This window comes from Prinia subflava, chromosome 4 (genome assembly GCF_021018805.1).
Source record: "Prinia subflava isolate CZ2003 ecotype Zambia chromosome 4, Cam_Psub_1.2, whole genome shotgun sequence".
In the NCBI taxonomy this organism is placed as follows: Eukaryota; Metazoa; Chordata; class Aves; order Passeriformes; family Cisticolidae; genus Prinia; species Prinia subflava.
The window spans coordinates 33983717-33999520 of NC_086250.1; the positions used below are offsets into that span (position 1 = coordinate 33983717).

Consider the following 15804-nt stretch of genomic DNA (forward strand, 5'->3'; position numbering starts at 1 on the left):
ATATGCATATCTGTAAAACAAAGGCATTATTAAATGGGAAAAAGTTTATGATATAATTCCCATTATTATACAGCTGCCTTACTTCCATACTACAGTAGTATGATTTAAGGAAAAAATCCCTACAGTTGCAACTAATGACACTTTCTTCCCACTTCTGGAAAGTGTGCTGCCATAATGTTACACGAGTCATACTTCTACAAAACCCAGTCCAGTGTGTATTGTAAAACATTCTGAATACACATTGTAAGCCAGTCTGCACTTTCATCCTACACTGTATATGAGATGATGAGCTTTTTAAGTCACAGACCTGAATTACAAATTCAGCTTTATTATTTACAGATGTTTATATGAGTGATGTTTTATCCATTCCTTTTCAGTACTAGTCCAACAGATGTTTAATTTGCTTATAGACCCTCTGTGCCTCAGTGTTCCCATCAGTCAGGAGCAAAGCACTAAAGACACAATAAGTGTTATTTGAAAGTAGCAGGTTGTGTTACTGTCATTCACTGTGATATCTGTTTGAAACCAAACCAATCTAGTTTACATGATCTGCAAGACAAGAGACCTTTAAATATTCAATCTGCCTTTGTTACAGGAAAAGAAAAGAGACTTTAAGTTCACTGTAGTTCATAAATATGGGAGAACAACTCATTTGGTATAATTGGATTGGCTACATTGTAATAAAAATATTTAAAAGTATTAAAAAGCTATTTTATAATTATTTTTGCTTTTTTTAAGGGGTGGAGGCTGTCAAGTCCTTTGAAGCCTCAAGCTTTATAGCTTGATACTAAGGATTAAAAATAAAAAACATTGAATTTTTGTCATCTGCTATCTTGTGCTTGAGACAGTTTTTTAAGCTTTTGTCGACTCACATCTCTTATCATAATCTGATGAGTCTCACAGGACGCAGGAGATTCTAGATCAAAAAATAAAAATCTTTTTTTAATTCTGTTATGCTTTTTTCCCCCTTTATCTTCTGTTTTGTTGTTTCTGTAAGTGTTTTAACAGGCCAATACCTGCTGGGTGAATATTATTCTTCAGAAAGCATAAATTTTAGAAATCAATACACAACAGATAATACAGAGCACCAAATCTAAATTATTTAAATAGAGGAAGAGGGAAAATATTAATAAACCAACAGATTGCATACTTTATTTAGCAGTTTTCCATTAAAAATAATTTAACTGTGAAGAATCCAGGAATGCCAACTGGGCACTTTTTAGATGGTGTCATGTAAAATTGATACTTCTACATGAGAATTTTTCAAGCTAATTTGGGGAATAATGGAAAAGAAATTTGTGTTTGGCTGTGTGGTACTGATTAGAGAGTTATGCATGGATAAATGTGGTTATATTGCTAAAACCATATCAATTATATTCATATTATTATTGCCTTAGATTCAAGTGAAAACTATCATGGCATATTTGTGCCCATATCTTCTGTCTGTAGTGTCAGATTTCTGTATGAAGTAATCTTGTGTGGGAAAACCATTGCCAGAAACAGAGCCATTGCCATAATACTCATTTTGTTGTGGAGATTCTCTTTGACTCAAAAAATCTGTTGGAATTAATCTTTATATGGCAAGTTTATACTAGCAAAATTAGGCAGATTACATCATAAGTCCTGACAGTGGTTTGTTCTTCCCATCATCTTTGAATTTCCCATTATCTAGAATGGCTGTCACATCAACTGACATGTAAACAGATGCATTTAAAGCTTCTTTCTGGCTGAATTTTGAAATATAATTTTGAATACTGTGGCACTTTTGTTCTAAAAAATCATGAAAGTAACATGATACAGCTGGTGAATTTAGGTGACATTTCTATAAAATCCATATCCATATTCATTTAATAAGTTTGAATTATCTTAATCAGATACATAAATTTTATCTAGCATGATCCTCAGTTCTCTATTATTATTTGAGGTTCTTTTCTAGAAGCAAGTTTTTGGGGCCTTTTTTTTCAGGTACTGAAAGGGTATTTGAGTGTTTTTATGTTTGCTCAAAAAAGCATTTCTATCTCTCTTACTCTGGGAACACAGTTATCATAGTAAATTACTTATTTACAGTAGCAGGCCATGCACAGAGAGACAACTAGCTTGAGATGATTTCTTCTACCCAGAAGGGGATGGCTGAATAACTAAATATTTGCAAGACTTCATTCAAAATCTGGTGTAGATTCAACTGACTATATAAGGAAGGAATTTTTCTTGATGGAAAGCTATGTAACAGTTCTGCATTTGTCAAATTTTGTTTTCAGTGAATGTATTGGAATTAATAATTCTTATAGATGTTTACATGGGCTCTGAGCCTCTGAAATGTTTTTTCTTTCTTCCAAGAGCATTGGCTGTGTGCTTCTGTGTGGGTAAATGGCTACACATCTCAAAACTTCAGTCACTGCCCACATTTTAGGGAAAAAGAAAATTAAAAATTGGGTGTCAAGTCCACTGTGTTACTGAATGTCATGGTTTTCAGCCCAGCTGGATATGAAACACCACAGAGCCAATCACTCAGCCTCCCCTCTGTCATCCCCCCACCCTGATGGAATGGGGAGGAGAATTGAAGTAAAATTTGTTGAAGAAGAACAGTTTAATAAGTGAAAATAAAATAAAATGCAATAATAATAGTGAGAAAGAAGAAGAAGAAGAGGAAGAAGAAGAAGAAAAAAAGTGATGCACAATGCAGGTGCTCACCACATGCTGACCAATGTCAGATTCCTCTTCCTGAACCCAGCTCAGCCACCCTTTCAGCAACTCCCCCCAGTTTACATACTGGGCATGACGTTCTGTGGTGTCTCTTTGGTCAGTTCAGGTCACCTGTCCCAGCTGTGCTCCTCCCCAGTTTCTTTGGTATACCTCCTCACTGGCAGAGCATGAGAAAAGGAAAAAATGGGTTCCTGATTTAGGATTAACACAACTTAGCTGAAAATCAAAACATCAGCATGTTACTAATACCCTCCTCTTTCCAAATCCCAAACACCGCACTAAAACAGCTACTGGGAAGAAATTAACTCTACCCTAGCTGAAACCAGGACAATTAGTTCTCTCTCTTACATAACAGACATCTTGTTATCGTCTTAGAATAATCGAATAGTGGCTGGAAAAGACTCAAAAATCATTGAGTCCATAACCCAGCACTGCCAGGTTCACCACTAAATTATGTCCCTAAGTGCCACATTCACATGTTTTGAATGCTTCCAGCAGAGTTGATTCCACCACTTCCTAACATCCAGTCTATACCTCCCCCGGTGCAACTCTTCATCTTGCTTTGTCAATTAATGGAACTCTCAGGTTGTGACACTTAGCCTACTTCCCACATTTTAGATGTCTTGCAGACCACTATGCAACCCAAACCAGTGCTGGTAAATCCAGCACTGATCCCTTGATCCTCTTCCAGCAGGTGTTATGGGACATTAATTGTGTTTCAAATTGTTTCTGTAAATGTCTCTGTAAGAACTGCTGGAAGAGCCACTGTCTGTAGAGAGGAATTATTCCCCATCTGAGTCAGAGTAACACTCAGTTCGTATTAAAGCTAAAGTAGTTCAACATGACTTGGCCAACCCAGATCCTCTGGTGGCTAATTTTTTGAAGCAATGGTAAAAAATAAATTCCAGTGCCTAAAAAATGTGGAAAACAGAGACAAAATCAATTTTGTTTACATTTATTTGTGGAGAAGTAGAGAAAACACTCTACAAAAACATCATAGTGCAAACTACTCTGATACTCTTTAAAAGACTAATTCGGAGACTGCTCTACAGTTTTGAAAGGTTTGCTTTTATGTATGAGGAGATCAAAATTTTAGTCCTGAGATGCAAACAGATTTCCATTTATTTACCCAGGTCCTGTTATATTACAGTATTTCAGAGTAAATGTCCAACCTAAAACATGTGTGCAAATGAGCTCTCATTTTTTTGAGCAGTAATGTAACAATGAACATTTTAGATAACTGACACCAAACCCACAAGTTTAAATCACAGAATCAAGGAATCATTGAATGACCTGAATTGGAAGGGATCTTAAGGTTCATTTAGTTCCAAACCCCCTGCCATGGGCAGGACACCTTTCACTAGATCAGGTTTCTGTAAGCCCCATCCAGCCTGGCCTTGAAAACTCACAGGGATGGGGAAAATCTTGCATTCAACCTAGCTTATAATCAAGGTGCATTTATTATGACTTTTTTTGTAGCAAGAAGATAAATAGTGAATTAAGTCCAGAATTTTTTTGTATTTTGTTCTGTTAATAAGAATCAACAAGGATGAAGTCAGTGTTCTGCCAAAATTGTTAAAATAAATCCTTGGTAATTTAAAAGGCATGAAGAATTTCCAAGAACATTTCCAGTGACAGAACAATAAGAAAGGAAAGAAGATGCCTTTTTTTTCTCCCTGCCCCACACAAATGGATTGGATGAAAACTTAATATATAAAAGGTTAAAACTCGGAGGTAACTATAGTAGACAGTGATTTTCTGTGTTAAATGGATTACTTCTAAATTTGTAAGAAAGGAAATTGATTGACATAACTTGTGTTGAACATAAAATAAAACCCTACCATTCTTTTTCTATGCAGAGATTAGTTTACTCACTCATTCCTGAAATGAACTGTGGTTCAATGATGGAAAATCCAGAGGAGGCAACTTTAGGCTGAATCTCCTAAATGTCTCCAAAACTGAATTTTATGTGTTTTTAATTTAGATTTTGTTATTATTGTCACAAAACTACTTTATTTCAGTAGTTTTTGGGGGGATGATGAGAGACTGTGTTTTCATTTCAGCTCAATTTGGACTGGATCATATTCTGAACAGCTGAGCACCAGAGATCTGATAATTTCTGTGGCATACCCTCAACTTGGAGACTAGTTTTGTATGTTTTATGTGTATTTGGTCATAAAAAATAAACCTTGCAGGCCTTTCCTGGGAACAGTGAAAGCAGGATTTCTTGAGCCTGCCCCTAGAGGCAGAAATTTAATGGTGAGAGAGCTGTAGTATGCCTCCCCTGCCCTGACCTGCTGCCAGCACATCTGGCAGGGCTGCCAGCCTTCCTGTCCCGATGGCATCTCACTCTCTCAGGCACCTTCCAGCCTCTGCTCCAACTGTATTTCAGCTGCTTCACCAGGGAAGCCCTTGAATTTTGTTTATTGGTAACTCCTACTGGTCCTTTTAGTGGCTACAAATTTCTGTTCAATTGGTTTTCAACACTTAATTTCATAGGCCAAGTGTTAAGAGAAAAAGACAAGCAGCAAGAGACAGGCTCTGAGATTATGTTTCTTCAGATGGGGAAAACAATGCTCTTTCAGATTATTTATCTTGAAAAAAATTTTCAAACATCTCCATGTCATGATATAAAACCAGTACAATCAACTGAATAATTTTCATACAGTTTTAATTCACTTCAGTTCTTAATTAGCTTTACTGCCATACAACTTCTATATGAGCTTTAGGAGTGCAATTGTGCCTGTCAACTCCTATTAGTTATGCAACAGATATTACCTTCAGGGCTCCCAAAGTATGACTGACTGTCGTGGTCACTGACCATGCAAGATTTCTGCTGCAAACAGTAATTCCAGATGACAGTACTCCCTTGATCCCTGTATAAATATATGAGGGAATTGCATGAGCAGAGGCCATTATCATCACATGTCATTTATTACATAACTGGATGTTATGTTAAAACAAAAGTATGCTTTGCTTGGCAAAGAACCTGTGGGGGAAAAAAAAAGGTTTCCTGGAGCATTGGTCGCAGGGGTATCTTGGATAAATAGGTTATTTGTAAAAGAAGTTTTACATATATTTTTGGAAGTATTATTTGGAAGTTGTGAGGTTTTATCCCAGTTATTAATTTATGAAAAGAGATGTAACAGAAACAATAATTTGTAAAGCTCTGGGGGAAACTCCATTTACTTTGAGACTTTCCTTGTAAAAGGCTTATGATATAAACACAAGGAATAAAGCCCTCTTTCTGTCATCATTCCACTCTGAGAATTCCAAGCTCTTGATGAATGAACAGTCTCTAGTACTTCAGATGAAGTTGGCCACTTGGGCTCCAGACATATGAAGAGGTGACATGCACTGCAAGTATGTCAAAAGCACTGAGAAATTTCAGAGAGCAGCAGCAGCAACGGAATAATTAATAGGCTTGAAAGGACAATGTTGGCCACTCAAGTAACAAAATCTAAAACAATAGAAACAGGTAGCCTGGCTAAGGTAGATGCTAATAGAAGTTATATATGTAAAATGAAGATATTTGGAGCTGAAACATTACATTAGGTATTGGACTCTCTGGGAGCAGAATTTTGAGTAACAGTTTGCTTAAAAGCAAGGGAAAATTTACACTGATGACCAGACAAAATTACCCTAAGAATAAACTCCATGCTGCTCAGCTTGCTAGTAGGATCTTCATTCCTTTGTTATTTGAGATTATTTTGACCAAAGTGTTAGGGACTGCACAGGAAGCAGGCTTGCCTTGGCACAGCAAAGATGTGCAATTTGATAAACATATCTCTTTTTATTTGCAAGGAAAGCAGCCAGTGCAGGTTACCAGGCTGGTTTGCCTTACTGTAGTTCAGTACTCGAACTGTAAGTCACCAGATGACATTTGTTATCCTTGCCACCACCTGTCACCCATCCGGATGGCACAAGCATATGCCAAAATGTCTATTTTAATTCCAGCTCAAACAATACCAAGAAATGTGAAAACATAAACAGCAACAACATACTCCACAGATTACACTGGAAGTTTATGCTGTGAGACTCTGAGAGCATTAGACACTAATCTATGTGTATGTAAATTAGTAACAAGGGCTCCACCCTGTAGGGCTGTAGAGAAGTTTGTGTTTATGTGTGGTTTTGTGCTTCAAAATGCTGATTCAGTGTGAGTTGAGATCATTACCTTCTATTAACTATTTTTTGTTCAGTATTCAACCTTAAGGACAGGAGGCTTTTTTAAAAAATCTCAGCAGAATAACACTGTTATTAATATATTAATATAATGTGTAATAATTATATATTAATATAATAATAATTAATAACACTGGTAACTTCTGAATCCTAATTTAAGACCTACAGGCAGAAGGTTTAATGATACTTTTGAAAAGCAAGGCAGGAATGTTACAATATAAATCTCATTTTCAAAGGTAAACTAACATCAAATATACTGTGTAGCCTTAAATGTCCCTGACCACTAGGGTGTAAAAAGCAAATACCGATTAGAAGGCAGGACATCAAAAACATCATTATATGGTTCATGTGATCCACAGTCAGTGTCTAAAACAAAATGTATTGATGATATCAGAACAACACTCTCTTTCTTACTATGCAATTCACATGGAGATCTACTAGCCTTCCAGTTCCAGGTGCTAAAAAATGAAAGAAAACTAAAGCACTCTTAGTTACATGTTTTCAGAATATTACTTGAAATTTAATTGAATAATTTTAAGACATAATACTATGTACTGTTAACTATTTAAAAACTTGACTCAAACAGAAGGGGACTAGGAGTACCCACCAAATTTCTGTTGAACACCTATTTACTTCAGATAAAAGCTGCTTTCCACAGCTTGAGGAGAAACAGCAAACCAAGCCTTTTTGAGATCATCAGTAGCTTTTGACTTAAATAAGTAGATTTAGTCAGCCTCATCCTACTTGCTGAGAAGATAAACCAACTGGACATGGTTTTTTTTGAACTGCTTTCTCGTGGAGTACAGTATAACTGGTTGCTTGTGGGCTGGTGGGCTCTTATGCACTGACCGTTCTGGTCAAATTAAAATTAACCCAGTATTTAAAAATATGTATAGAACTTTGTTAAACAGCAATGCTGTTCAAGATCTTTTTTTCTTAAAACACGATCACAAATCTTAAAGGCTTTTCATTCTTTACCTTACTGTGTTTGTGAGATATGTAGCATCTTTCTGCTGTAAGGGATAAAATTAACCACTATAGCTCAGTATATCTTATGGTTGTCAAAATGAAAACATATGGAGTGAAACCTTTTCCTTATTGAAATTAATGACAACTCTGTGGCTGCCCTTTGTATAGACAAAAATTTATGTATATTGTTGAAGAGCTACAGCAATGTTAAATTCAAGACATTTTAATAGGAGTTTTGAAAACTAAAAGATGTTTCTCAGTATACCTGTTAGTTTCATGCATAAAACTGAACATCAGGAGCAGTTTCATTTTGTGTTGTTAATTCACAGGAAATTCATTCCGACTAAAAAATATTGTTCTGAGTCATCACAGCCTTTCACTATAATGGCTGAAATCATTATAATGGTTAACTTTGATATCAAGTAGAGCATTTTTTTCACAACTCATGTATTACTCATGTTAATCTGATATTAGGTAGATTTTGATTAGCAAATACCTTTTTTCTCCCATGGCATGTTGCAAAGGCCACCTTAGGAAGTGGCAAGAATGCTCCTAAGTGGGTATGTTGAGTTGAACCTTCTTATGTGTGAAATGTGGTGTTTCTGTTGCTATGAAATTGGCTGGTTCTGTTCTTCTTCTGGTGTGGTTCTGATGATAGCTTATGTATGGGAGATGTTGCCATCATTCTGAATGTTCTTTTGTTTCTAAACTTAAATCAGTAGTTACCTTTTATTAGCTTTGTCTAGACTTGAAATTATTTTGGTAGATGCTGAAGCTTACATATGTTATTTTAGTTTGTGTTGATGATTTCTAAATTTTTTTAAATCCTTCAACTCTAGAACGTACATGTATTTGATTATGCTAGTGCTTACATATAGAGTAACTTCATATATAATTCTATTCTACAGGAATTTGCTGCACTGACAAAAGAATTAAATGCATGCAGGGAACAGCTGCTTGAAAAAGAGGAAGAGATTTCAGAACTAAAAGCTGAAAGAAACAACACAAGAGTAAGTATCTTCTCTGGATATCATGTGTGTGTAAACTTACATATAAATCTAGATCTTCATTTGTATGAATAAGACAAAATTCCAGTATTTTCATGGGTAAAGGAGATTCCAAGTTGCAGGACATATCTACCACGGTACAGTCATGAAGGAAATGAGTATATTAGTCAGATATATTGCAAACAATTACAATTAAAGGAGATTTAGTATGTAACGTGATAAAGTTTAAATGTCTTTTAAGGCAAGGGATTCCTGCAGCCTTCTAAGCCTGAGTACCCTGCACATATCCTCACCTCTTGTCAAGGCAAAAGGCAAGGTTACAACAGACAACCAATTTTGCCTTGTGCCTTGGATTCAGTCTGTGTAAGAATGAGATGGGGCCTGCCACACATACCACAGGCAGTCTGCTGTTCAGTCTACATGCAGCCTTGTGACCCTTGAAGTAAATGTCGTTTGCCATAGAGCTGAGTGGGGACAAGATTCAGTCTTGAAATTTATCATATTCTGCTTCAATCAGAAGATTGTTCTGTCTTGTTCTGTCTGGGAACAAGAATATATGACACAGAACCTTCTGAAATTCTCAAATGATGGACAGAATTATTTTCAGAATAAAAAAATTTGCACTTAAAAGCATCTGGGCAAAGGCAGAATTGATCTAGAAACACAAAAGGGTAGCAGAGGAGACTTTATGGTTTTTGTGGAAAGGTGTGAGGAAAGAGATGGAGTAGTCCCAGATCAGGTGGGAGTCAGGCTGGTAGCAAACATACAAAATAAATCTCAGAGGCTGAACACCAAGGATGATTTCTCATATCCATATTTTGTTCTTCTGTGACCTGTGCAACTTTGCCCATTTTTCTGTTCTTAATAAACTAATAGCACTTTGGATGCTCAGTTAACACCTCTTCTTTGTCAGCTAATTTGCATTTTGAAGAGCATCTAACAATATATATGCCAAAAGACCTGAGAGATGGCCTTCCTACCTGCTTTCTTCTTCCCACCTTCCCATTCTTCCCACCACAGAGTGCCAGAGATCTGAAATTCAAAGGAGGACAGATGAAACCAAAGAGGCAAAGTTGACCCAGCTACCTCTATGCTTTCCTGGACATTCAGGACATGATCTCATCACACACAAAGTTCTTAAAGGTGATGAGTTTGGAAAATCTTATGGGAGTTATAAGTGAGACCTACTTTTTCTCCCACTAATTGATTAATTAATTTTGAGAAACATGTAAGAACTGCACTGCATTTTCCAGGTTTACCAAATCATGTCAGCTGAAGAAAAGTCTTAAGACTTTCTATAGCTGCTTAAATTATCAGTAACTCCTACATGTGTATTATTTTAGTATTTTAATTTAAAAAATGTTTTATCCATTTCACTCCAAAGTCCACTGAACACCAGCTTTAGTGTGTTAAAACTGCAGAGCACCAATACGTAGTGTGGGTCTGATATAAGCAGTGCAAGCTAGCAAAAATTCCAAGGCAGCCTAGTAGCCAAAGATAACCACTTGCCAAAGAACTGTGAGAGAAAGGGAAGATGACTCAACTGCAAGTCATCTTCCCAAGTCAGACTGATCTCTGTCACAGGCAGTTTCTTTGCAGAACAAGAAGCTTAAAGATCATCCATTCTTGCATTTCTTGTGCTATGTAAAAGAAAAATTGGTAAGAGGTTTTCCAGAATAAATATCAACAAATGGGAGTTACAGTGTTGTAAGTAATCCTTGCAAGTCCTTGCAGTTAAAATTAGTAAATGCTAACAGTGTGTTTTCAAAATTATGATGAAGCTAGAGATCAAAATGTTTAGATTATGAAAAAATATAGGGAATGCAGGAGATGTTACAGCAAACAAGGGGAAGATAGTGCCCAAATATTAATGGAGAATGAAAGAGAAAAAATTCAGAGACATGACATACCCTGACCTCCAGCATTTTCATTGAAAAGTTATTAGCCCATCATGTCATATTTATGCTCTTGCCAAGCTTTAAGCTACCATATACTACAATATATCTCAGACTTGGCTGTAATAGTCATGCTGTCTTCTATAGGGACACTCCTTTGATAGGGAAAGATGAGCATTTTAGCTGCAAAGCTGTTCTTTTCAGCACACAGTCAATGATGTGCTAGTGATGAGATTTCCAGCAGCATTCATTGGGAAGGCATTGCCTATAAAGAGGCACTTTCTCAAACTGAGATTGATGGTGTTATTAATGCAAAACAGCAGTAGTATTTTGTAAGGAAAAAAAATTGCTCCAAAATGTTTCTGTTAATTTAGCAAGGATTCTAATAGAATAATAATACGTGGAGGACATTTTCACAGTGGGATAATTAAATGTCTTTTCTCATATGTAAAGTTAGTCCGACTGATGCATCTTTTGTCCATCCCTCTCATGTTCGCACTTAAGCCAGCCCTAGCTTGGCTACATTCATGAGGCTCACCTGACCCCCCAGGACACACTCATGAATTACCACACATAATGGAACTACTCACGGGAACCACCTTGTCCCAAGCAGCACTTCCTGCGGCTTTTAAATGGAGATGTTCAGTTCTGAATTGCAGCTTTTAAATTTTTTAATGCAACCTTTTATCTCCTTGGGGTAATAGCAAAGAAGATATTATTTGATTTGTCCTTCTTCAAACTGAATATCAGCAGAAAGGAATGAAAGTGGCAATTCAATCAGGTTCTGAGTACATACCAGCCTTCCAAGTCCTCTTTACATTTTCAGTTATGCCTAGACCCACACCTATGTGGGTTTTTTTATTTTCTGGCAACAGCCTCACATAGTTGTTGCTTATCACATAAAAAAACAAAACAGAAAACTGATTTCACATCCTGATTTCCTGCCCTATGACAAGCTGTAGCAGTAGACCTTGATGGTAAGAGGGAGAGACCAGGATGGAATTACACTTTTTGGGACACATACATTTCAGATCTCAGCCAAAGTACCAGAAATTAAACCTTACCCCAATATTTAATCAAGTTTCTACTCAATCCTTCTAGCAGCATTCTGAGGCATTTGCTGTTGAATGTGTATTTTTGCTGCCTATGATAATTAACTTTTTCTGACATATTACAGTAGAAATATTTTCATGTTAAGAACATAGCTGGCAACTTAATCTATCAATACACGAGGCAGAATAGAAAGTGTGGGAGAGCTGCTTGTGTGGCACTGCTGACGGGAAGACAGACAGGTTCTCTCTGGAAGGCCATTGTAGGGGACTTTGAAAATAGACACAAAAATATCCTAATAGAAACTCTTACAGTTATTTCTCTGCATAGTCTCTAGATAGAATGGTCACCTATAGCATGTAGAAAGAGCATCTTTTCTGAAGTTGGAAGATAAATCAGTGTGATCTAGCATGTTATTTAATGGAAATTAAAAAATAATGTTACTTTGGCTGTTTAAATTATAATGATTATTTTGTCTCAGCCTGTATTCTTTAAAAGTAGAAAAATGCATAGGATTAGTTTATTAGATCAGAATATTAATATGAGAAAATTTGGGTGTTGATTTGGTAGCTAAAAAAGTGTTAGAGTACGATAGATTAATTACTGCCTAGGTCGTTTTACAGGTTTAAAGTATCTATAAGGTCTTACAGCATTTTAGTATCTAAATAGAGTAATTTATTTATACAAAAGCACATATCTGAAGGCACAAGAGTTCTGAGAGCGGCCTTATTCTACAATCAATTATAAACCTAGGCAAACAAAGTCTAAACAAGACAATAACCAAAGCATAGAAATCTTAACACACTGAGTTCTAATGAAACAGCAAACAAAGCATAGAATTCCTAACAAGCAAAACTAGTAAGACTACAAGCAAAGCACATATCTGACATTACAGCCTCTAGGTAAATCAGCCTCCCATCTCCTGACCCCAAGCAGGGTTTTCCAACCGTGGGGTCACAATCACAGAAAGGGAACACAAGATCACAGATCCCAGACAGGGGTCCCAGCCGCAGGGATCACAGTGGCAGTGGAGGGGTCCCCAACTCGGCAGAGTTCCCAAAAGCAGGGTCGCAGGAACAAGGAAGGGTCCCTGGGGTCCTGCACCCTCGCAGGGGGAAGGAATGGGACCCCAGGGCCCAGATCCCAGGCTACAATAGATGATACCTTTAGAATCCCATTCGGCTCCCTGGCAAGGCTCCTTCCTCAGGCTGCAGGAGGTGGAGGTTGGATCGATTGATCAGATTGATCACTCGACCAATTCCTCCGATCCGTCCCCCTGACTGACTGACACAGAGGCTTTTTATCCCAAATTGCAAAATGCATATTCATATTGTTTATCTACACACTAGCCAATCTAGGTACAATTCTAAAGTTTGTAAAACTACGAAAATCAGCGTCAAAACCTACGCACAAAGCATATCTATTAACGTAAAACTCTATCTTACCAGCATAAGGTTCTACCTTGTTGTACATAAAACTCATACTAAAAATTATAAACAGTACCCTACTCTATTTTTGTTATGTCTGTACTCTATCACTAGGTCTGAAGCTGTGTCCTTCTACACTGAACTAGGACTTAGGGCATGTAAAACTTAAGGCTCAGGGTTAGATTTCTACTTTATGTATCTAAAGCTTTTATATATTCTAATTTTTCTGAAGGTTTTAATTCTATCTCTGTACTTTTCACTCTCTGTGGAGGATCCATGGAAACATGGACTCCGACAAATTACTATTAATTAATTAGATTAATCTGATGGTGTATTTTCCCTACAACAACAATAAAAAGGACCAGATACATACATGTGCTTTTTGAATAAAGTATATATTTTTAACTCAAATTGGTCTGAAATATTTTAGTTCTAACAGTTTAGAAACAAAAAAAATTATACGTGTTCATAAATGAAACAGCAGTAATAAAGGCAATGTCATTTACTCTCTTTTGTTTCATGCCTTAGCAGATAAAGCACTTATTAAAGTGAAAAGGCTCAGTTATATCTAATTTTATTCATATTTTATTTTCTCCATTATTGAATGGTTTATGAAACATCTTCAATTATGGACTGCAGTGTCATTATACCTGTAGATCAGAACTTAATCTTGCATTTTATGATTCAAATTCCCTTCTTCTCTGTTGGGAAACTCTTTAAAATAGTAATGTATTTTAAAGTATGGTTTTACCTATTTTAGCTTATTTTCTCATAGGTCCTTTTAATTAAATCAACTTCATAGATGCTGAAAATAGTCAGGAACTCTATTTCTTTTTTAAACATGAGGAGTTCTTACAGTCTAAAAACACTGGACACATGAAAATAAGTATATCTGTCTCCTAAAGTTCTGCAAATGGCAAAACATTAATTCAATAATATAAGTTACAGTATATATCATTGCCTCAATATAATTAACTATCATGTAGATTCACGTGTCTCTTCTTTCAAGAAAAAGAACTTCTGTCAGAAACTAGTGTAACAACAAATAGTAATTGTAACATATAGTTATTCCATAACTATATGTTTTTATATAACTATGTGTTTTTAGGTAATCTTTGCAGAATGGTTTTTATATTTCTATTCATTATTCTTATAAATTCCCTCTTCTTCCTATTATTTGTGTCTTTATCTGATTGTTACATTTTCTTTCACACCTTTGTTTCCCATAGGTGTGATTTCATTAAGGTTTTAGATTGCTTGCATTTTGGTTTCTGTGTAGAAGGACAGACATGGGACACATTGCAGTAGTTGGGCTGTAACTTTATTTTTTCAGAGAAAGATTTTCACTGTTAATTTACCAGTGTAGCTGTTGGAGGTCACACCACGTGACCACAGGTGAGAAGTGGTTTCCATCACTGTGCAATAATGCTGAAGAAATCCCTGATTTGAGAGGTACTCTTCAACCCCATGCCTGCTTATTTTACTTGTCTTCTCTGCTCACACCAGAGATGGAGATTCACTGAACAATGTGAATTCTGAATATAGACTGAAACAAAATTCAGTTTTTCCTGTGCTGGTGAGAAATTCTAAGCTGAATCTGAAAAGAAAATTGTCTTCTTAGTAGGTTACCTCATTCCTCTAAGAAATATCTTTAAGCTAAATCTTTAATCTAAATTTCAGTAGAAGTATTTTCTTTTATGTTTTTTCCCTGTACTTCGTTGTTTATGACTCTCCTTTTCTCTCCATTGCCGTCTGCAGATTCTTTAATTTCTCCATTTATTATCCTGCTGTGAACTTTTTCTACAAACAAGTTTTTTGAAAATAATGGAAGTTAAGATAAAATATTTTATATTGATTAAAATCCAGGTCCTGTAATAGCAAACTCTGAGTCACACTAATTTCAACTTATTGAGCCATCATTCCTTAAAATGAGTATTTCAAGTTCTTTCATTTTCCATTTGTAAATCAATGTCCCTGTAGACATTATGGTATGATGTAGTAGAGCAGATTAGGTGACAATCTACACTGATGTAGTTTATACCATTAAATATAACCATGCTTTTCTGTTTCACAGAAATCAATCACTTCCATAATTGCTTCGTAAGACATTTGAGAAATAAAGGAAGCTGGATGTATTCTAAATTTTTTCTCCTTTCATGTTCATTTAGTTCTAATTAACACTTAAAAGATGCTACATTAATTCAAAAATATGCACTAGAGCACTTTTCAGTCTTTAAATTATTATTTTTATACATTTTTTATGCTTATAAAAAGTCCAGAGTTACAGAAGCAATCCTATTTACATAAGATACAATTATCAGCACGACATCTTGAGCATCCTAAAATTTGCCCAGCATAAAACTCACTTGTCAGATTATTTCATAATTCATTGTCAAGCTTATGCTTTCCAGTAGAAAAAGCATGGCAATGATGCGTGGGTGATTCTGTCCTACCTGCTGCTGTTGATCTTCATCTTCTTTTCTCTGCAAGCTGCCTGTCCCTCTGAGTGCTTGACAATTGTAACAGCTTGACAGTGTGAGGGAGCAGAAAATGCTCAGCAGCCCATGA

General features: G+C 36.0%; 1 protein-coding gene across 2 annotated transcripts in view; it reads left to right on the top strand.

Annotated features, from left to right (window-relative positions):
* Positions 1 to 15804, top strand: part of PPFIA2 (PTPRF interacting protein alpha 2) — a 205659-nt gene that overhangs the window by 79461 nt on the left and 110394 nt on the right. For both annotated transcript variants that reach the window (XM_063396404.1, XM_063396405.1), the window contains exon 2: positions 8766 to 8867. In XM_063396404.1, coding sequence (XP_063252474.1) covers positions 8766 to 8867 — 102 coding nt within the window. The remainder of the gene's footprint in view (positions 1 to 8765; positions 8868 to 15804) is intronic.